This window comes from Eschrichtius robustus, chromosome 5 (genome assembly GCF_028021215.1).
Source record: "Eschrichtius robustus isolate mEscRob2 chromosome 5, mEscRob2.pri, whole genome shotgun sequence".
In the NCBI taxonomy this organism is placed as follows: domain Eukaryota; kingdom Metazoa; phylum Chordata; class Mammalia; order Artiodactyla; family Eschrichtiidae; genus Eschrichtius; species Eschrichtius robustus.
In genome coordinates this window covers 32690446-32714091 of record NC_090828.1, presented here as the reverse complement: position 1 = coordinate 32714091, position 23646 = coordinate 32690446, and the positions used below count along the sequence as shown (strand labels likewise).

At 40.9% G+C, this 23646-nt stretch overlaps 2 protein-coding genes across 12 annotated transcripts in view; one reads left to right on the top strand and one right to left on the bottom strand.

The window, feature by feature from the left end:
• Window positions 1-15292, top strand: part of ABI2 (abl interactor 2) — a 100284-nt gene extending 84992 nt beyond the window's left edge. For 4 of the 8 annotated variants that reach the window (XM_068544624.1, XM_068544622.1, XM_068544623.1 and 1 more), the window contains 4 exons: window positions 2417-2590; window positions 10654-10746; window positions 12064-12279; window positions 12900-15292. In XM_068544624.1, the coding sequence (XP_068400725.1) occupies window positions 2417-2590; window positions 10654-10746; window positions 12064-12279; window positions 12900-13060 (644 nt within the window). In that variant the 3' untranslated portion in view covers window positions 13061-15292. Of the gene's footprint in view, window positions 1-2416; window positions 2591-10653; window positions 10932-12063; window positions 12280-12877 lie in introns of those variants that run through there. The other 4 variants (XM_068544625.1, XM_068544627.1, XM_068544626.1 and 1 more) reach the window with 4 other exon arrangements.
• A 702-nt stretch (window positions 15293-15994) lies between these two features.
• RAPH1 (Ras association (RalGDS/AF-6) and pleckstrin homology domains 1) overlaps window positions 15995-23646 on the bottom strand; it is an 88739-nt gene continuing 81087 nt past the window's right edge. For all 4 annotated transcript variants that reach the window (XM_068544619.1, XM_068544616.1, XM_068544617.1 and 1 more), the window contains one exon: window positions 15995-23644. In XM_068544619.1, coding sequence (XP_068400720.1) covers window positions 21671-23644 — 1974 coding nt within the window. In that variant the 3' untranslated portion in view covers window positions 15995-21670. The remainder of the gene's footprint in view (window positions 23645-23646) is intronic.

Genomic DNA, 23646 nt, shown 5'->3' with positions numbered 1-23646 from the left:
CATTCACTGATACTTCAGATATTTGAATATTATGAACAGTCATTGTATGAGCAGCTAGTGTGGATGATAAAATAATTAAGATGAAATTCTCTACTTTCAAACAACTTGAAATCTGGTAGTGAAGACAAATAAATATAAAATAAGGCACATGTAAAAAGAAAGATCACATCTAATTGAGGAGGTGCTCTTTAATCACCAGATATCCCACCCTTTTCTCTGGGTTGCTCAGACAATTAGTGGTCTATCACTGGAGTTTTAGGGTTTTGTGGCCGGCCTGAGAATCTTCTTCCAATCCTGTGATTCCAGGTGTAAAAATGGTCATGCCATGGTGGGTCCCAGGGGACCAAATTGTCAGTCTGTCTCCCAAGAGGCCTCATAGATTGGCAGTGAATTTAAGCTGGCCTGTGGTCTGGCGTTGAATCATGCAGGATCAGATAACTAATTTTATTGACAGGTCGAGTTTTCTCCTAGGGAAGCATTAAGGAAGCTGAGGAGACTGATATCTACAAAGCAGGAGGCCTGTATCTGTATTTAGTGAGGAATTGCTAAAGCAGTGAGCATAGTCTGTATGATAGATGAGTTCTCTTCTTGTGAGCAGTCTACATAGGAACCATGTCACAATCATAAGGCTGTACAACGGGTGTGGAATCTGAACTAGGGGAATTACACCAATGAAGGAGATAATGTCATCAGGCTGATGTAGCCTAATGCATGCATCTCATAACAGGGATGGCCTCAACCGTGAGATAGAAATATTTGCATTCTGTTGCTTAGGACTCCTGCTCCTTTGGAAATGGGCATTGCCAGTACTAGAATGTAAGCTCTATGAGAGCAGGGAATTTTGCTTGTTTTTTTCCACTGGCTATTTCTCCAGCACTTAGTAAAGCATCTGACACAGAGCAGACACTTTGAGTCCCTCCTTTTTTGTGTGCTTCCATAGCTGACTAAATGCTCCCTTTGTAACGACACATTTCTTTCTTGTATTTTAACTGGTTATAATCCCGTCTTGTTGGCCTGAGGGCTCAGTATCTCTTTCAGGTGCCTTTGCATCTCTGTTTGCTAATTTCTGAAAATAGTCTATTTTACCTCTGTTTATTGGAAGGTACCCCAATGAGCACCTCCAATATTTACCACAGTGTGCAATATTTACCTTTTAGGATGATCTTTTCTCATTTCTTTCCATAGTCATATATATACATTTTCTCACCTACAAAATGTATAAAAATAAGAAACTTTGTATATGAGGTGAGCCGTGGCTGATTTTACAGACATAGCAGGACTTATACATTCAAATGAATGTTGTCCTCTTCAAAACACTCACCTTGGAAAGACATATACCTATCTTTTGGAATGATCTTTATAGCTTTCAAGTACATTATTTTGAACATAACTCTGTGGTAGCAGATATTTACTCTATATTAAGTTTGATGTTTGGACGAAGTCTGGAATTATTTGGAACCAGTTATACTGGGCTAAGTAATGCAGCTGTGATTCCGTTATTCTTCTTAAACCCTTCTCTGGCTTCCCATTGCTCTTTGGATAGAGTTCAAACTGTTACAAGGCCCTTTCTGCTTAGTACTGTTCAGCTTCCTCATGCCTCTTTCTACTGAACTTTGGTCAGCTCTTTGAAGGGCTCCTGCTTTCTTACCTTTGTATTTGTTATTTTTCTTTACATCTGACATGAAATACCTACCCCCACCCCGGGCCATTAACTCTTACTCATCCTTCAGGTTCCAGGAAGCCTTTCCTGACCCACATAAGAGATGTGGTCTACTGCTCTGTTTTCCATGATGACTTAAAACACTTACTGCACTTAATTATAAATGAAAGTTTGGTTGTCCATGTCTCCATGACTTTCGCTCACTGCTATATTCCCAGTGCTGAGCATAGTAGCTGGCCATAGTAGGCTTTCAGTTGATGTTTTTGAATGAAAAATGAAACATGACTTTAAAGTTGTTGAATTGATCTCATTCCATAATAGTGTAGCTTTTAAGATAAGAGGCATTGGAGTTCAAATTCCTGCTCTTCCACTTACTGTTGGAGTACTTAATCTTGGAAAGCCAGTTTCCACATCCATAAATGAGGATTAAAAACACCACCTCCCAAGGTAAAGATTAAATGAAATAATGTATTGTAAAGTGCTAACTGAGTAATTGGAACATTTTAAGTAAAAAATAGTAATCATTTTGGCTAAACTTTATTCAGCATCCATCAGCACTAACCCAAAGGGAGGAGAAAGTCAAGCTTGGGGATTTGGAACAGTATAGTTGGTGGGAACACTTCTCTTGCCTACTTATTTTTTGAAAGATTATTATTTTCAAGTCTAGGTTTATACTCCATGAACATAGAAGCTTGGATAGGAAACACTGAACTTTGCATAATGTGTAGTTTTGTTATCAGCTTGATACATTCTTAGTTTCAGATGCACCACCTCCACCACCACCTGTGGAAGAACCAGTCTTTGATGAATCCCCACCACCACCTCCTCCTCCAGAAGACTACGAAGAGGAAGAGGCAGCCGTGGTTGAGTATAGTGATCCTTATGCTGAAGAGGACCCACCGTGGGCTCCAAGGTCTTACTTGGAAAAGGGTAAGTTTCAGAGGGATATCTGGAAGGATGGGAAGAAACCTCTATGTACATAGAATTGAAATTTGCTGGTACTGAAGAGAATCTTATTTATTTTTTACTTATAAGTAAAGTTTGGCCTGTATTAGCCTGTATATTTTAATTAATTTAGTTTACAAGGTTCATGATTTTGAAAGTCACACTGGTAAAATCCTGTGACTGATTTTTATTGACGATTATATGTTGTTCCCGTTGAACATGCTTTTTATGAACAGTTTCTATAAGGCAAAAATTTTAAAAAGATAGGTTTTTTTCTGGAATGACTCAGGAAGAGGATGATTTTTCCAAATTATGTTATTCCCACTCCCATGCTTTAAAGCATTCTTTCCTTTTAAAATATTTATTTATTTATTTACGTTGGCTGCATCGGGTCTTAGTTGTGGTATGCGGGATATTCGTTGTGGTGTGCAGGATCTTTCACTGAGGCACACGGGCTCTTTGTCGTGGCGTGCGGGCTTCTCTTTAGTTGTGGTGCGCAGGCTCCAGAGCACACGGGCTCAGTAGTTGTGGCACACGGGCTCTCTGGTTGTGGCGCGCAGGCTCAGTAGTTGCGGCATGTGAGCTCTCTAGTTGTGGCGCGTGGGCTCTAGAGCACATGGGCTTAGTTGCCCTGCGGCATGTGGGATCTTAGTTCTCCAACCAGGGATCGAATCCGCGTCCCCTGCACTGGAAGGCGGATTCTTAACCACTGGACTACCAGGGAAGTCCCTAAAGCATTCTTTTGTGGCATCTTATATCAGATATTCCAGTTTAAGTATCTCCATATGAAACTTTCTTCCAAAGAATATGGTTTCTCAGTTTCTTTGCAAAGTAGGTGTTTGGCATTTCTTTTGGTGAAAAGCTTCTCTGAATATATTAGCTAACCATCATACGACACTTTTGGGACACAGGCTTACAAATGTCATCAGGACTAGTCAGCTCAGAAGAAATGTGTGCTGTCTTGAAGGAAGTTTGCTGTTAAGAAAGTTAAAGCTACTAACTCACTGGGTTTCAAAACTGACTGCACATTAGAATCACCTGGGGAGCTTACATTAACGAATAGTGGACTTCCACTTCTGGCTAAGATAGAGCAACGGTAATCAGATTTACCCACCCTCCTAAAACAGTTAGGAATGAATCCAGGAAAAAATATAAAAGATAATGGTTTTCAGACATCAGATAACAAGCATTGGTGGACTATGGTCCCAGAAAGAAGGAACTCAAACACGGTGAGCCCCTAATTGTCCTAGCTTTGCTATCTAGTGGCAGTTTCCAGGCCACAGTGCAAGGGGGTGGAACCCAAATAAGCCTGAAAGTCGCACTGAGTAGAGAAGATAAGAGATCACAGAGTTTTGGGAGACCATGGAGAACAGGTAACTACTCAAAGACAAAGGACAGAGGGGTCTGCAGAAGGGTCTCCTTGAGTCTTTGACAGAGTACTGATCTGTACATGTATGTGAAGAAACTACCTGAGATTGGAGAAAGAACAATCAGAAAGGAGTAGGCAGAAAAAGTCTTGGAAATAACAGGCCTGGGAATAGTTCATGTTCCCGAACCAGCAAGAACAGAAAGACCTTGTAATACACACGGCATTGAGAAGAGGCCTCAAAAGTGTGTCCCCTCAAGTTGTGGGGCGAAATTAGCCCTAGACTATAGGTTGCCCTGAACTGCCCTAACAAATGTTTAAATGCAAGCTTTGAAAACATCCAACTGATTTCAAGTAACTTAACTGAGTTCCAGGACAAAACCCAGCATTGTTCAAAGGAGTCAACAAAATCCAGTGCACCAAAAAGTAAGATTCATAGTGACCAGCAGCCAATCAAAAATTACAAGGCATGTAAAAAGGCAGGAAAACATAACTCATACCTAAAAGCAAAGCCAGTCAATAGGAACAGACCCAGAAGTGACCAAGATGATGGAATTACCAGACACGGGTATAGCTATTATAAATGCCACATATATCCAAGAAGGCAAAGGAAAACATGCACATGAGAGAGAAGCAGAATATATTTTCTTAAAAAAGAGAAAGAGAAACCCACATAGAATTTCTGGAGATGAAAAATATAGTATCTGAAGTGACACTTAGAAGAAAAGATTAGCAACCTTGACAATATGGCATTAGAAACTATCCAAAACGAGGCACAGAGAAAAAAACCAAGACCAAAAACAGAGCAACAGATATGTGGAACAATATCAAATAAAGTTTATTTGCAGAAGATATTATCTTGTATGTAGAAAATCCTAAGGAATCTACAAAAAAGCTGGTAGAACTAAAAAGCAAATTTAGCAAGACGGTAGGCTACAAAGTTGATTTGCAAAATTAATTGCATTTTTATATACTAGCAACAAACAATTAGAGATTGAAATTTACAAAATAATACCTTTTGTAATAACATCAAAAATATGAAAACTTAGGGAAAATTTTTTTTTTTTTGGTGGTGGGGCGTGGCTTGTGGGATCTTAGTTCCCCAACTAGGGATCAAACCTGGGCCCTTGGCAATGAGAGCTCAGAGTCCTAACCACTGGACCGCCAGGGAATTCCCAGGGATAGATTTAATAAAATATATGCAGGACCTGTATGATGAAAACTATAAAACTTAAGAGAAATTAATAAAGGCCTTAAATAAATTGAAATAAATAAGTAAAGTATGTTTTTTGATCATTATTGTTAAGAGACAGTCTTTCCTAAATTGATCTATAAATTGAATGCAATCTCAATAAAAATTCCAGCAGTCATTCTTACAGAAAATGACAAGGGGATTCTAAAAGTTAAATGGAAATGCAGAAGACCTAGTCTAGTCAACACAATTTTGAAAAACAAGACTAATATTGGAGGATTTGAACTACCTGATTTCAGAGTTCTAGTATAAAGCTACAGTAATCAGGACAGTGTGCTATAAGTATAGAAATATACATCAGAATCCAGAAAAAAAAAAAGAATCCAGAAAAAGATCCACACATATGTTTTGACGAAAGTGCAAGGTAATTCAGTGGGGAAAGGATAGTGTTTTCAAAAATAGTGCTGTTAACAATTGGATATCCATATGCAAAACATGAACTTCTACCCTTATTACCTCACCATACACAAAAATTAACTTGAAATGTATTTGGATGTGAATGTAAAACTATGAAACCTCTAGAGGAAAATATAGGAGAAAATCTGTGTGTTCTGGGGTTAGGAGAAACTTTTTGTAGAGAGCACATTAAAAAACATGAAGCTTAAAAGAAAAAATGATAAATTGAATTTCATTCAATTAAACTTTTCTTTTTTAACCATGGTGTTAAGAAAATGACAAGGCAAGCCATATAGACTGGGAAGAATATTTGCAAAATAACTCAGGAGACGACAAACAACTTGTAGAAAAAAAGTTTGGAAACACTTCATCAAAAAAGATACATGAATTGCAAATAAGCACATGGAAAGATACTCAACATTATTAGTCAGGGAAATGCAAAGTGAAGCTGCAATGAACCAAACTACTTATCACTACACACCCTCTCGAATGGCTACAATTAAAAACACTGATAATACCAAGTGTCAGAGAAAGTGTGGTGAAACAGGAGCTGGTACAGTGTACATTGCTGGTAAGAATGCAACGTTTCAGCCACTTTGGAAAACAGTTGGCAGTTTCTTATGAAGTTAGATATACACCTACCAGGTGGTCTGGCAGTCCCTTCTTAGATGTTTATTTACGAGGAATGAAGATTATGTTCACACAAAGACTTGAACTTGATTGTTCATAGCTGCTTTATTCATAATAGCCAAGACTGGAAGCAACCTATACGTCTTTCAACTGGTGAATGGATAAGCTAATTGTGGGCTATCCATCCATTCAATGGAACGCTGTTCAGCAATGGAAAGGAATAAACTACTGGTACATACAGCAATATGGATGGATCTCAAGCGTTATGCTAATGAAAGAATCTAGACACAGAAGACTCATACTTTATGATTCCATCTAAATGAAATTTAGAAGATGAGTGGTTTGGGGGGATCAATGGTGGCTACATAGGGGCATAAGGAAACTTTGGGATAATGGCCATTGTAACGATTGTGGTGGAAGTTGTTCATTTGTCATGTATACAGGTGCATACATTTGTGAAAACTCACTGAATATACACTTAAGTGTTTGTGTTCTGTGTCTAAATTACTTCTTAATAAAGCTGCTTTTAAGAAAAGAAAAAAAAAGAGCCCAAGGTACACTAGGGTGCCAATGTCCAATGGCCTTGGACATTGACATGTTTTACAGACTCCTTAGCTGATTTTAACACTGTCCTGGACAAAGTGATGACAGTTTTCAGCTCTGTAAAACCAGCTCAGTGAGTCCTTAAGAGAAAAGCATTATGAAGAGATTTGCTTGTTAAAAATCTCCTCTTCGGTGAACATGTTAAAATCTGGAGAGATTTGTAAGAGAGGAAGAGTAAGTTTATTTTCAGTCCAAATAACTCTTTAAAGTTTAAAAGAAAATGCCTGAGTTGTTTCCTAAGATATTTTTCAAAGTTAGTCTCTGTTAAGCTCAAATCTTTTAAAACATGAAAATCAAATAAGCTCCTTCTTACTCTTTCTGGCAAAACAAAAATAACCGTGTTCAGCTTATGTTTGATTGCTTTTTGCTTGAGTGTGCATAAATGTTGAGGCTGTTGCCTAAGTCTTATTTTTCTGTCTTAGACTTAGGACCTGGTTCTCAACTGTGCCTGCATATTAGGGTCACCTAGGGAATGTTTAATATGTCTGCACTTCCAGACCTATTAAATCAGAATCGGTGGACATGGGACCCAGGCATCAGAATTTTTTAAAGTTCCTCAGATAATTCCAAGGTTGAGAACCACTGCATAGGTTTATCTTAACCCTTGATTATTAGCCAAGTGGAGATAATTTGTATATGTAAGTATCTTTATTTAACTTGGGTAGAGAAAAGATATTTTCATTTATTTATTATGCGCCTGGCATGATGCAAGACTTATTACATATGTAAGGCAGTTAGTTTCCGCATTTTGCAAACTAGGAAATTGAGGTTCAAAATAATTTATTATGTTACAGAATATGACAGAAGATGTTTGTGTTGCAGGAGTCAGTATATCATAATAGTTATTAAGGGTAATAAAAGCAGCTAACATTTATATAGAATGTTTACTCTACACACGGCCCTGTATCGTGTGTACATTGCCTCATTTAATATAACGATGCTTTGAGGTATTGGCACTATTATAATACCCATTATACAGCTGAGTAAAAAGCAGCTTAGGAAAGTTAAGTATGTTCTGTAAAGTAGTAAGTGGTAGAGCTGGGATCTGAACTAGGTGGCATAACTCCTGAGCCCACATTCTTAACATTGTCTTAAGCTTGTACTCTGACAGACCTGGGATTGAGTCTTGGCTCTAACGTTTACTAGCGTTAAATGATTTGTGACAGATTGACTTATTTGTCAGTGCCTGTTTTATTTCCCTTTCTTCTATCAGGCCATCTGGTCTTGTGTTTTTCTAGCTCAATGACATAACTTCTTGGTAGAAGCATAAACAGTGTATGGTAATTTATCAGGTAACACTTCTGTCCTCACGAGACTGTGACGGTCCCTTGTCTTATTCATCTTTGTATCTCTAAAAATCAGAATGGATGCTCCATTAATGATTGTCAGAAACTGAATAGTGCCATGAATTCTATCTGGGGAGTCCAGAAAGCTGCTCAGAGGACATGGTATATGTGATGTGCTTTGGATGATGAGTATGAGTTTCTCAGGCAGAGGAGAGAGATAGGAAGGGCCATCCAGTCAGAGGGAATCCTCTGAGTCAAAAGGGCATGCTGAGTAATGTCCTGTGCGGGGACCTGGGTGGGTTGTAGGGAGGGGGTGGGTGAGCTAAGAGTGTAGGAAGGGAAGTGAGTTGTAATTAATGACGGGAGGCCTTGAATACCAGGCTGAGGTGTTTTGAATTTTTTCCTTTTTAAAAAATCTGATAGTAGAGGGAAATTGTGGAAGATTTTAAGTAGGTTTAATGTTAAGTTCCCATGTATTTGGACTTTAATTTTTGAAAAAAGATACTTGATAATAGTGTAGTGTGCATTAGAAAGAAAGAAAAATAGGAGTTGGAAAGACCAGGTTGGGTATCTTTCTAAGCAAGAGATTAGGGCCTCAGCTGAGGCAGTGGGGTTGAAAACCTTGTTCACATAAATAAGTAGATGCAAATGGAATTATTTTTCATGCAGCACTGTCAGTTCTTTTAAATCCTTCAGAGTTATTTGCCAAAAGTCAAATAATGTTCTATCTTTAAAAATCATGTTTTATATGATGTGTCATCTGATAACCCCATTAAAGTCCACCTTAACTTTTGTTAAAAGCAGAAGAATGGGAGCCACTTAAGTTGCAAAAAGGTTGGGATAGTCAGTGGAGTAATTCTCTTTCTTAATACCACACTGGTATTTTGAATTATCCCTTTGGCACTCAGGGTGTTTTATACTTAAGCATAGTATATCACTGTATTTTTGTTAAGTCGGAGAAAGATAAACAGGAAATGAGAACTTTTATGACTGATGCTTGACAGAGGGTATCATCTCAAGCAGATCAGATTTAGATGCAGGATTTATAAAAGCTGAGGATCTAGAAAGAAACTCTGTAAAATCATCTGTCACTCATGCTGCTTAGGAAATCTTCAGGTACCCCACAGTGATACGTGTATTCCAGTTTAAAGACTGCTGTGCTGATTAGGGCGGTGAGTGTGATGATGGAGAAAAGTGTTTGGGTTTGAGAGATTTAGAAGGTGTAGAATTAACAAGACTTGTGGATATTTTCCTCTGAATTACTTTTCAGTGGGTTTGCATTTCTGTAAGTATCAAGAATGTTATCAACCCCCCCAAAAAAGCTAAAAAGTACTACATTGACTAGAAATACGAAGTATTCTACCTATCTTGTGTTCTCTTTAAACTTGTATGTCATTTAATTGTATCTGTTTAGGTGTTAGAAATACACACTAAACGCTTTCTAGGTCCCTCTAAAGTGTTTTCTGGCATCCTAGATCACTGTAATGGCAAATATTCAGAGTTTAAGAAAGCTGTTGAATTTTACTTAAAGCAGGCCGGGAACAAATTAACTGGAGCAAATTGCACTATATCAAAAGTCCCTGTTTTAGTTTCTGTTTCTTAATTATTTACTTAGGATTAAGGTTGCATAGGAAACAAAGTCAATATATGCTTCTTAAAATGGACAGATGGGAGATTTATTGAGTGAAATTCTGAGTGGTATAATAAAGGTACAGAGGATCTTTCTATAAAAAAGATAAATCTTCAAGTGGATCTGAGCAAGTTATAGGGTATCCCAATTTAACTAAACTGTTGAGGAAAATGTAACACTTAGGAACCAGAGATTGTCCCAGATATCATTGAAAGGCCCCATTTACCAAGTTATTTAAGTAATGAAAATCATAGGAGAGCTTACAGGTATCTTGGTTTTCTTAACACTTTTAGTCTGTTACTGTGGATATGTTAAATTGGTGGCATAATGCAGCATGTGTTTTGAAAGAATATATATAGTAGACGCCTGTCATTCACACATATAACCTGTGGGAATTCAACCACTATTCTCAGTGAATGGGCATAGGCTCTAGAAAGTGTGAGAAAGCAGACGGAAGTCTGCTCTTCCCTCAGTCTCTCTCATTTTCTCACTGGCCTCTCCTAGTGTATCTCACTGCACTAGTCTAATTCTAATGTTTAAAGGTACGTGTTTTTACATAATATGGTGCTTTAACACAAGCTCAACTGAAGAAACAGCCGTCTTTCCCTATTCTGGGATTGTATCTCTTCAGGGAGACTGTTGAACAGTAAGTGTGACTAAATACTATTTTTGGCCATTTATACAGTTTTGAACCTAACCTCAAGATGGGATTCCACTGTGTAGGACTGGATATTAGAAAACAGAATTTGCAGGGAAGGTCCTGTGTTTAGAAAGTCACTGTGTTTGAAGTGCTGCAGAAGTTCGGAAAGGATAGGTGTTCATTTATTTGGTTCTACCTTTCTAGGAACGTTATTCTTTTTCATATCCTTTTTCTCCCCTCTCTAGTTGTGGCAATTTATGATTATACAAAAGACAAGGAAGATGAGCTGTCCTTTCAGGAAGGAGCCATTATTTATGTCATCAAGAAGAATGACGATGGTTGGTATGAAGGAGTTATGAATGGAGTGACTGGGCTCTTTCCTGGGAATTATGTGGAGTCTATCATGCATTATTCTGAGTAAAGCTCAGCAAGGCTGTGTTTCCCTCACAGGAATAGTCAGGTCTTCCCAGATTAGCAAAAGGCCCTGGGGATTCCCCTCCAGTGAAATGAATGAAGGATTCAAATGACAAAAACTACTTATGTTTTTTTTTTTTTTTTTTTTTTGGTTTATCCCTCAGTATTAGAACAAAAAAGCAAGCTGAGTTGGAACAAATGGCTCTTTCTGCCGTCACTTATACTATGCTGAGCTGTTTGGACTGAAATAAAGTGACGTTTCTGAATATATCAGAGGTATAACAGCATAACTATGTGAAACAAATCAGGTTAAAACTGATTCAGAAAAGAAATCTGGGATCTTTCTCAGGAATCCTGTACACGCGTGGGAGTTCTCCTCCTGCGGAATCTGTGGCATTGGATGATCTGCAGTGCCTGTGGTCAGCCTCGTGGCCCAGGGCGTGCCCCAGCCCCACACTTCCTTCCACTTGGATGAGGAGGGGGAACCAATATTTAAATACCATACATAACCATTTTTATAATTGTTTCACATGGCTTATTTCCTCTTCAACACTGTAAATCCTGCATTCTGTCAGCACTTGAGTGCACCAGGTGAGTTAGTGTTGAGCTGACTTGCATCCCTTCATGTTTCTCAGTTCGTAGATTATAAGAATGATTTGAATCTCCAAACATTCTGAAGGTGGTTTTGTTCTCCTGCTGCTGCTGCTGCGTGAGACTGCATTGCCGCTGCTGGCAGTGCGCCCCGGGGTGTGACGGGTGCAGCCCGGCTCGTGCGCTCAAGCGGGCGTGCAGAGGTAGACACGAGGGTCCCTGAGGTTCCAGAGAGGTTGAACCGCAGAAGTGCATCCTAAACCCTTGCCTTAGGTGCTCTTTTGAGGAGTAGAACCTTAGAAGTCGACCAACTATTTCTTTACTTCTTTCATTATTTAGAAAAACAGGTTTTTGTTTTTTTGTTTTTTTTTTTAAATAGCAGTTATTTTCAAGCCTAAACAGTCACTGGGAATAAAAGGCTTGCTGCTGTGCTCTCTGAATGTTATGGCAGGTGTTAGCTGCTGCTGAGTTGTTTACTCACTTAGAAAAGGTAAATATTCCCCTGATTTTGTGTGATTGGCTTTTGAAGTAGCTGCTCTTGGTAAGGATTTGAACCTTCTCTCTCAGACTAAGGATAGTGGGATAAGTGGTATAAGGCCAAATACTTATTCAAGTATTTTTTTTTTTCATCTGCACAATTACAACTTCAGATTCAGTGGAGTTTGGAAGACAGATGGCTTTAATCATCTCTTCTGTAATCAGTATAAGAAATATTGAAAAAAATCCAGGAGGCCTTGCTGCTCAGCAGGTGAATACTGTGATGATAAACCAGCTCACGGGCCAAAGCTACCGTGGGTCCTTATCAGTCCCAGCGACTTGGCCAGAAGAGAGCTTTTGCCAGGTGACTTCCCAGTGCTGGGGGAAAGGTGAGAGGCGGTAGGCTGCATATATTTCAAACATGGGCCTTGAACATAATAGGTAGTGCAGAGAGAGGAACTTGATTGGAAAATGAACAAGTGTAGTAGGTGTGAGGGAGTTCAGATGGTGTTGACAGAGTTAATATCCCACCTGTGAATCTGTTATCAGAGCAGAAAACTTACCACCATTTAACTGAGACCCAGGTACAGTGTTTTGTATCAAGATTTTTGTTTTATGGTTGCAGGTTTTTTTCTCACACACTGCAAGTTAGCTCTTTTTAGATTTCTCCAGCACTTTGAATTTAGTTTTCATTAACTTGCCTCCAGTACACGTTACACTTCATGCTTTGTTAGGTCACCTTGACACCCTTCATTCCCTGTCTTCCTTCAAAGAAGTAATGGCCCTTGAGTGTCCTCTGAGCCTTCAGCTTCACTACGGCTGCAACCAAGACTATACGTGGAGAGGTTAAACTCTTCTTAGTGTTGGTGTGTAACTAGGAAAACTGTTTTGAAATTAGATGTTCAGAGTTAGTTATTTAAATAGCTTTTCGCTGAGAAAACTTACTGGAGTAATAAGGCAGAGGGTATTTTGAAATCCAATAAATAGTGCCCACAGCTCACACCTACAGAAGCCCAGAAGACAATTGTGCAAAAGGAGTTGGTGGTGGTCAGCTTGCTTGTTGGACCCCTGCTGGATTGGGGAACCGAGAAGACGTCAGTGAAGTCCTTCAGACTGAAGACCTGCCGCAGAGGGATCCATGGGTCAGCTGATTTTTCCTTTATTTTTTAGTACTAACGTGTGTGATTTTTTTTGTTTTAAAAATAACACCTGTTGGATTTTCTGCATATTTTAAATTTTTGTATAGTTTTGAATTCTATATATCGTTTTGGAAGGATACTGTGTAATGATGGGCCAGGCCTAAAGTCATTGGAGACTTTTAATGTATGTAACATTTCATAGATTGCATGCTATTAATAGTATGTGAGGGTATAGTATTTGTTTTATTCTAAGTTTCCCCCATTTATCTTTTTATACACTACAAGATGGTTGGTAGTAGGAATTCTAAATGAGTGCAGAAATCTTACATGCTACATAATATTGTGGCAAAGATGATCCAAGTCTAAAATCTGCTGACCAGTAAGCAACCATTTTATCAGGCTAGAGGGAATCTTTTTCCTCTTGAAGTGTTTTTGACTTGTGTCCACAACCTTTTTCCTTAAAAAAAAAAAAAAAAAAAGGAGGGGGGGGCGTTGAGTTAAGAGTTTGTTCCCTTTTTTAAAGTATTACTATTTGAAAGGCCATAGGGATGTAAATGAAAATATACTTCCTTGTTGACATCATGGCCTAGGCAATAAATTGAAAACCAAAAGTGTCAATGTGTCAGAATCTAGACTTGAGAGATTCAGCCTGCTGTGTTTGAAATACATATGAAACCTTTAAGATGTCTTGTTCAGTGTTTCCCATCTTTTGGCTACTTGCTTTCTACCTTCTCCAGGGGCACGTGCTGTTCCTACAGTAGGGTTAAGGGCCCGCTACTCTTGCTGCATTCCTAAGAGTCACTGGGTGAGACATTTTCATCCCTCCCTCCCTTTTTCCCCTCCTGCCGCTGTTTGTTACCCAGCTAGAGAGACTGTTTTATGTGTCTTCACAGTGGTCTCTGTAATGTAGCCGTGCTCCTCAGCAGTCTCTTGGTATTACTGGAGATTTTTCTGTTTGAGAGGCATCAAAATGATAGTAGTTTGCTTTTATCCTATATGCTCATTTGCTTTTAGCAGGTGACCTTTCTGCATTAAGAACTGGTACTTTGGTACTTTCTTACCACCTTTTCTCCTCCGTGGAGACAGCATGGCATGTCCTGAAGGCCACCTCTCCCTTTGAAAAGTGTTTGACGGAGGAACTGGCAGGTGGTCGCTACGTCTTGGAAAAGAATGGGGATCTGCGTCACTTCCCATCTGTTCACTTCTGAACTTCTTTGGCCAGGAACTCCTGATCAGTGTTACGGCGATGATTTCCCTCACATGATTTCCTTAGAGTCATAGAACTTTAGAGCTAGGTGAGATTTCAGAAATTTTAGTTCAATCCCATTTTACTGACGAGGTTTATTTAGATGTTTCCTTTTCAAATAACAGCTAGTTAACAAAGGTAGCATTCCTGACTCAGCGCCTGGTACTCGTTCTACAACTGTCTTAATTGTGTTGTATGTTTCTTTTAAAGTTCTACTGGATGTCTTAAGGAAGATACTTGAAAAGCTATGCTGTGTCTCCATAAATACCATTCAGAGTGTTGTTTAAAGGAGTGTATTGAGTGTAGCCTTAATTAGTGAAAGTAATCTTCATTTTAACCCTTTTAAAACTACACTCAGTACAAATGGTCTTTTCCATAAGGTGTATGTAGCTAAAATGTTACAGTGTCTCGGCACTGGAAAGAGCACAGCACAGCCTTATTTGAGAGAGCCTTAGAAAACACTTCTAAAACAGGCATTGCGCTCATTACCTTATGTTTATTTTATGCTGATCTTTGTTCCTATTTCTTGAGAATCTCATAATTCTTTAAAAAAAAAAATTGACAAATGACAGGGCCTAGCTGTGTATAAATGATCCTTGCTAAATATCTTGAGGTTTTTTTGTAAAAAATCAAACAAAAGACAAAAAGCTTATTTTCACATTAAAATGGAAACGTCTTTTGCAACTTCAGAATTCTATGGAAATGCAGTTTTTATCATATTTGTGTCCATGCATCTTTCTTAACAAGATGGTTTACAAAAAAGAATGTAAACAATTTGTGATCTGGTCAGTTATACTTTTAGCTCCCGGAGGGAGGGTTGGTGTTACGAGCTGAGTAAAAGCCCGTGTAGGAAAATTTGAGGGAGCAGTCTGTCGCCAGTAACGTTTCTTGTGTGTGCCATTAAACCACCTCCAGATGAGTTGCGGGAACACTCACTTTTTAATTTTGAAATTGTATTTCGAGTTAATTGTTGCTGTGTACTAAGAACTTGGCCTAAATAAAATCCTACAGAGTATATCCTAAATGTCTTGTGAATGTATTTCTGCAAGTAACTTCTTTCTTTTTTTTGGCTGTGCTGTGTGGCTTACGGGATCTCAGGTCCCCGACCAGGGACTGAATCCGGGCCATACCAGTGAAAGCCCAGAATCCTAACCACTAGGCCACCAGGGAACTCCCGTAACCTCCTTTCTAAGGTGGTAAGTAAGTTTAAGTGTGTCAGAGAGAATCCTTCCCTGTTGCACTAAATAATTACTTTCTGTCCCTATTTTTGCTGTAAGTGAACCTGAGGTTTTGATCACTTTCCACCAAATACATACAGTTCTTTTCTTTTAATATAAAAAAGGAGACCTTCTGTTCTTTTTGCCCAGTTTGGTAAATGATTGATAACATGATTTGTAAGTACATTCGAATCCACATTTATACATACCTTGACATGGCAGTCCAAGACATGATTGTGGTAACAAGGCTTTGAAACAAAAAGCACCTCTTTTTGTACTAGTTTGTACCTAGTTGTATTTTGTTTGTTTAAAGAAAAAAAATCTTAGAAGTTATTTTCTTAAAGGCTAAACAGTTGAACACATCAAATTACAGTTTGTTTACCTTCACACTTTATGTGCGTGTTGCAGCCTCTCTGTTTTGGGTACCTTGACATAAACAGCAAAACCAGGTTCTTAGTGGTGCCGATCCACAAACAAACAGTCAAGTACAGTTCTGACGTTTAAATGAAATCTATGTATTTTTATTAAGGATTGGATAAGCTGACATAAGGAAAACACGTAGCTGAAAAATTACACTGACTGTGTGACTACTGTCCTAAGCCATTACAATAGTTTACTGACTGACAGTAACTGGCAAGAGTAACTTGGAAAATAACTTAATCCAGCAGTAGAACAAAAACATGGTCAGTAGTACTGAATAATATCTCTTATATATATCTATATATATATATAGGTTTGCACAATCAGGGAGCAAGGCACGTAATTAAATGAGAGCGTACATTTAAGCAGAAGAAAATAATAGCTACAAAGCTGAAAGAAAAACTAACTTCATCTTTACTGAGCTGTGCATAATCATCTGAATAACGTCTTCTATCCAGTACTTTTAATGCAGTTCCTTTTGCCTTTTTCATGCTTTAATAAGGTATATTCCTACATTGTATCTATTTATGGCAAAGCTCCCACAGCTTAGATGTCAGCAACTGGGAGCAATCCCAGTTAAATATAATGTGCAATTTTTCTTTAAAACAGTAAACAATGTTCTTATGACATTTAGCACAAGCTAATATTTTAAATGTACATTTCTATAAAAGGAGTTCACTACTGGCTGATAATAAAATTAAGCAAAATCATTTGAAACATTCCAGTTAATGCTTATTTTCTAGGAGGAATTATTTACAGGTAGAGAGAAAAATATAGGAGGTGGTAATCATGAAAAATGGCAGTTTTTGGTATTAGGTTACAATAAACTTAACAAATGGACAGTTTCCAAAATGCAGATTTTTTTTTTTAAGAAGTGCCACAAGCATGTTCTGCCTAAGAAGAGGCTGAGGCTTAGACGATGAGCTTGGTATTAACAGCCATCCATGATCAACATTCACTTCTGAACTTGGCCATCTTCTTTTAAATATGTAGTATTCACCATCACCCTGACTCGACTCACTTCTCTAAATGTCTTTGGTAGAAGGCAGCCAGACCCCGTTTAGGTAGATGAAGCCCGTCTCTTGTGAGACCACTTTTCCTGTTTCTGCACAAACTAGAAACAAACGCACACCTTCCTTCTCTTTCATTAGCACCTCAAAGTTTGCCTGTTGGATTTTTTTTTTTTTTTTTTAATGCTAATCCTCCAAAAGAGTTCAAGGCACTGGGGGTTATAGCAGATGTTTCCTCTTCTAAATGGTTTATTACTTCAACAAGCAAAGAGCAAACCAACTGGAGATTATTTCCTTTGAGTGTTTATCAAGTATATTGTGTTTAGCTTATTTTTACTTAGCAAGTTTATACTACAGCTAAATTTCAGATTTCTTTTACATATAGATCTTCCAAGGGCACAATTAAGAACCGAGCACTTGTTTAGTTTGAGGGAGTCTGGTAAAGGGGTTAACAATGATCTTCAATTTTTAAATGAAAATAAATCTTAAAAGATATTGGGATACTTAATTCTGCACTACTTGCATCTCTCCATGGATCAAATCTCAACTTTGTGAGTGGTCACATATTCCTATAGGGTTAGGAGTAACTTGCTTTATGCAATGACGTAAAGTGTATAAAACAAAATTCCAAGTGGCAAAAGGTACTTGCAACCTAAGGTGATTTTTTTTAGAAAGAGACGTCCTCTTATCAAGTGTATAAATCCAAATTATGAAGCCTGTGTTATTGAAAGCAAGTCATTACACCTATAATCAATCATCACACAGGGTCATACAGTTTTAATTGGTCTGAACTTAAATCTGTGAGATGATAAGTTATAACTATGTGAAAACTGTATAAAAAATTTGGTAATATATAAAACGAGGAAAAGGTTAGTTTGCTTGTTTAAAATCACCTTGTGTGTTTGTAACACAAAACTGCTTTTAGCTGAGGGAAAAAAGGTGACAAAGGGTTCTGTTGGTGGCCTGATAGTCAAATCCAACCAATCCTACCATTACCTGAAGTTTTTTTCAGGCTAATCGTAGCCTTACATCCTTGACATGAACCTATTAGCAGTTGTATTCTCCCAGAATAGCAGCTTAATGAAACTCTAATTGGATGCACAGCTATTAATAACCTTGACCTCAGAGTTGTTACTCTATTGGAATTATTCTTCATGATCCCCCAATTTTGTTTAGATTAACTTTCTTGATAAACTCAGGACTGCTTTCAGTGGCAAGTAAACTTACTTACATGGAGAGGGGACTTCCAAGAGAGTTCACAGCCCTTCCTTAGCAGGATATGCCGTCAGTGGGCAGGAGCACCTTGATGTCAGAGGACTGTGAAACGTTAGCGTGTCTACATTTCTGTGAGGCGTTCTGATGAAAATTGTTTCCTATAACTCTTCTGAAGTCAGCAGTCTTATCATCTTAAAAAGCCCCAGAAATTAAAAAAAAATCCAATTTACAGTTAAGTGGGTACCTGTAAACCTTTACAGTAGTAGTTAGTTACTTTTTCCAAGAGTATAATTCTGTAGCAGCTAAGGAAAAAAAAAAAAAAAAAATGCATTTGAGTAGTAAAAGCTTCAGTACAGAATAATCTAACCAGAACAGGCTTTGCTACCCTTCAGAGTTGGTGCCAAAACTTTAAGCATAGGTTGGATCCAATTTTGAAATTACGTGGTAGAAGTTAAGGGTGTCACGAATTAATCTAGTCACTAGCTCTAATGGGCACCTGTTTGCACTGCCCTCCACAGCAGGATGAGTTCATCTACGCTGTTCATCTTTCGGTACAGCCAAGACAGACAGCTGCCAAGATCTTCTTCCTTGACCTGAAGAAGCTTTACTGAGTTAGAGCTGCGGAGCAGGAGGCAGTGAAAGAAGGCACAGTACTAGTGTCATCTGGCAGTACGTTTTTTCCTTGAACACACCAGGGAAGAAGAACAGTACAAAAATAACAGTAATCTCTGAAGCCCCGAACCCCGACGAAACCACATCCTAACAAATAATATCCAAATTCAAAAAAAAAAAAAAAAAAAAACAAACCACTAGGGAGTAAAACACTAGAAGTGTATCTAAAGTATCATTTTGTTTTTTTTTTTTTTTTTTTTGATTCAGTTGTTTCACACACACAGAAAAAAATGCTGATTAAATAGCCTTTTCTGTCTTTGGAGAAATACAAAGGGAAACAGCCTGTTGTCAAATAGTCAACAAGCCACTGACTGGGGTAAAAATGATACAGCTCCTCCTCTGGCCTTGTTCTCCTTGGTGTCCCTAGTGTTCTAAGGGATGTCTGCTCTTTCAGAAAAACGATACATCAGAAGCATCAGTTCAGGATGGCTACCATCCGGACTGACACAAGCAAGAAGGCCCGGGAAATTCCCCACTGAAAAAAAAAGGCTGGATCTTAGGGCTCAAATGGGGAGGCAATGAATACCGAGGGCACATGATTTTTTTCCCTCAAGGAGAGCTGAAGTTGCCCACCTTCATATAAAAAAACACCACCACCACCACCACAAAAAAAACCCTAGTGATGAATATTTGTATCATTGGATTCCTACTCTTAGAAACTCTTTATCCCACAAATAAGGGCGATCCTTAGAATATAAAGCTGCAGGCAGAAGACAATGGGAAATCACTTCACTCATGAGTCACAGTAGAGCTTGGCAGTCTTACTCAAATGCTTTTCAAATTGCTGTGCATGCTTAAATTTTAACGCAGATGTGTTAAAGGTCACTTCATAAACATAACAATATCAAGCACACAAAACTTTGTGAACTGAAAAGATCTAAAAAGTATCTTTTAAAGAAGCAGGGCTGTAACAAATGCACAATGGTATATATTCTTATTGCTCTATAAACACACGAGTATACTGTGACATCTGTGACAGTTGGGGGGTGCCTCTTACTCTCTATGATGAAGTACTTTGTTGGAGAATGGGTTACAGGGAAATCCTGTTTCCATAGCACAACTCTGCTTATTCTTGAATTATTTACTATCTCTGCCCCACTGTACTGGCATCGCTTTTTCCTTATGGGATAGTGTCAAGAGATTTTTGCAGTTTGCACTGGTGATCCCTATTCACAACAGGCACAGGCTCTCATTACAAGGCGTGCTCATTCATCACTGCTGGGGAGGCTAGTTTTTATTCTCTGGTTTAAGAGCAGCTCTGAGATTGACCTGACGGGTCAATTTATCATCACAAATTGATGACCCAATACACATTTCTCTCATATACCGAGGAAAATTCACAGGGAAAAAAAAGCATCTAGAAGTATAGTGTGAAGCATACAGAAATTATAGTGTGTCCTTAGAGCAATGATTCCATGTTGTTATACCAGACTGCATATGCATAATATGTAATGTCACTTACTGTACTTGGACCATACAACTTCCGTCAGAACACCTGGTAACCTGGACAAAGCTCTACAACCAGGCTACAACAAGCAAGGACCCTAGTGTGCTCCAGTCGCTATGGGTGAAACTGTCAAAAAACTCATTTCCCCCCCTCCCTCTATGATAGCCCCACACTTAAATGAATTCTTTGTATTTCACATTACTAGCCACAAAAAACCTGATTAATGACAGCTGCACAGGGGCCAGTTTTGTTCTCTTTTCTAATCATCCATCCTTCTAGAGAGCAATATCCAAAAAAGACGCATTTCAGAAGGTGATTTTGTTTTTCATCATGATGCAACATATTGGACTGGACAAAGGATTGAGTATACCTGATATAGCAATTGTCTACAGATATACCTAGTATCGGCATCTACCTACAGCACACACTATAAGGAGGTAACTGGTGACCGAAAGACACACTGGGACAGAGCATTCCAAGGGTATCGTGTTGGATATCCTCTTACAATAAATCAAAGCAAGAATCATGAAGCCAAACTTGAAGCTTCACAAGCTCATGAAAAGGATCCCAACAGTACAAAAAGAACTATGCAGGATTATAGTACTAAATTATCCATGTGTTACAGGCGAAGAGCTTACCTGTGACAGAACACATCCTAGATTCCTGTGGGATCGTGGCAACAGTTTTGCAACTAGAATGGTTTAGTTACACCATGTATTTACTTTTTTCTATGCACGACCGACCACGTACAGATAAGTGTCTGAAAATTTCCCCACACTGCACTATTACCCGTTCTATGAAGCTGAGAGGTTTTCCTGATTAAAAAGTGCCCCTTTATGTATAGTAATGAAATGTCAGTCAAGCAGTTCTAACTTCAGCCAACTGGGGAAAAAACAAACACAAAAGCCCCACAGATACACCAAACATTCTGGTTGTCTTCTCAAACTGAGAAGCAGCACATTATACATCTATCCTTAATATATAATATACAACATGCACAGATAGGCCGCGCGTGGACATTTATAAAGTACCTTCTAATTAAGTCAGAAGTTTTTGGTCCAATCCACATGATAGATAATAGAAATCATAAGGGACAGGCATCCCCTTCCATGCCGCTGCCACCCAAAATACACAAAGCCCATTTTCAGATTAGGAGAGAAAAAGAATAAATAGAATCACTTTCAGCTATATATATACATATACATATATGTATACATATATATACATACACACACACTACCTATGTATAGCTATGTGTGTACCTGCACACGTACACACACATATAGCTGAACACTACCTGAATAACAACAGCAACATCATACCAAGAGGCTCTGAACGCCTGAATTCGTAGATGATCAGGTGAGCGGACTGTAGAACGGATTACAGATCCCACGGAAATAAAGTCCTACGGTAGCTACCAATCTCTTGAGAGCTTGGTATTCTGGTCTCTTTTGGGGGGAGCGGGAGGCGGCCCTCTCCGCAACGTTGCATAGCCTGATATATGACTGCCTCCATACCGGGCTTTCTGTTGCTCAGAGAGCAGCTCGGGGGGTGGCGGGGGCAATGCCATATCATCCATGGTGGCCGTGGGTTCCGCTCTGGACACGCGCGACGAGGAGAGCGAGCCATGCCGCGTGATGGACTTGCGCTGCAGTGTCCTGTTGAGGTCAGCCAGGAATCCAGGCTGGACAGTAAGGCTGGTCTTGGGAGAGGTGGGCACTTGTGGCACGACTGTGGCCATTGGCGGCTGCTCGGAGGTCTCGGCTTGCGTGAGGCGGGTGCTGTCGTTCCGTCTGGGCCGCGTGGGCGGAGGGGCCTTCCTGACCGACGTCTTGGCCCATGACTGTGGCTGCGGATTAACCACTGCCACTTTTGGAGACGTGCTTCCCGAGAACACTGCTGGAATGTCTACGGGGGGCAGAGGAAGCTCTATTTCCGGCGGAGGGGGTGGAAAGTCAGAATCCGACGGAGGAGAAGGGAATTCTACCACGGAGTCCTTGCCGCGCCCACTCAGAACAGATGCTTTTGCCGACACGCCCCCTTGCTGGAGAACTCCGGGAAGACTGAGTTTTCCAGGTTTGGGGGGCGCTGCGGGAGGTGGCGGCGTCTCCTTGCCGGGAGATGCCGAGGGTTCCGGCGCTGCGAACTTGCTGACTAGACTGTCTACTGAGGGTCTCTTGGGCTCAGGGTGCTCTGCACAGCTGCCGGACTTAATGCTGGAATTGCGCTGCGGGGTCGGGGGAGGTTTCTTTACCCCCGGACTGGACGTCTTACTGGTCTTTTTGCCCGGAGATCCGCTTTTGTCAGGGGCAGGAGCAGCAGTGGGTGCGGCAGGCGGAGGCGGAGGCGGAGGCGGAGGCGGAGGTGGAGGAAACACCAGGCTGCTCTCGGGGGGAGGAGGAGGGAAGTCCGGAGGAGGGACAGGGGTAGAGCCGGGCTGCCACTTGGGCTTTGCTTTCACAGCAGGCGGGGACTGAGGGGCGACGTTTGCTGCGGCTGAGGCGGGCTTCAAGGGCGCCGCCTCCGCGGGGGGGACGGCTGGAGGCGGGGGGAACTGGCTGGCTATCTGCTTCACCACGGAGGGCGCCGGAGACAGCGGAGAGGGAGGGGGCCTCACACAGAAGCTCTGCTGCTTGGGTAGCGTGGGCGGGGGGACCGGGCCAGGAGGAGCAGGGGGAGAGGGTGGAACGTGAGACACAGGAAGCGCCGGCTGCTTTTTCACTGGGGGGACGGGAGGAGTAGGTGTAGGTGACAGAGCCTGTGGCATGGCGGGCGGCACGGTCACAGGGGGTTTGGGGGGGGCCTGGGGAGGGAGGGGTGCAGGGATGGGAAGAGGTGGGGGCGGCGCCGGAGGGGCTGCTGGAGCGCCGTGCTGCACGTGATGAATCTTCAGCGGGGGCGGGGGCGGGGGCGGGGGCGGGGGCGGGCTGAACTGCGGCAGGGCCTGGGCGCAGGGGGCGGGCTTCAGCTGCGCCATTGCCGAGCCGGGGGTGGGGGGAGGCGGCGGGGGCGGCGGCGGGGGCACGGCTCCGCCGGGCGGCACCAGGATCTGAGGCTTCCCTGCCTGTGAGGTCGAGGAGGGAGGCTGCATCCCTGCTGGCGGGGGAGGCTTAAACAGGGCTCCCGCATGCTGAGAGGCGTTCTGCAGCCTGGTTATTGTGCTGTACTTGACAAACATCGCGGCTGCCGAGCCCGCAGAAGGGGCCGACTGGCTGGGCAGGGGCGGGGGCGGGGGCGGCGGCGGGGGTGGCGGCGGCGGCGGGGGCGGGGGCGGCGGTGGCAGGGGCGGCGAGGGCTGTGAGGCAGAGCAGGGGGTGAGCGGCTTAGGCTGCGGGGACAAAGGGGGCATGAGAGAAGTGTAGGCTCGATTCACAGACTCCGTTCTGGCCT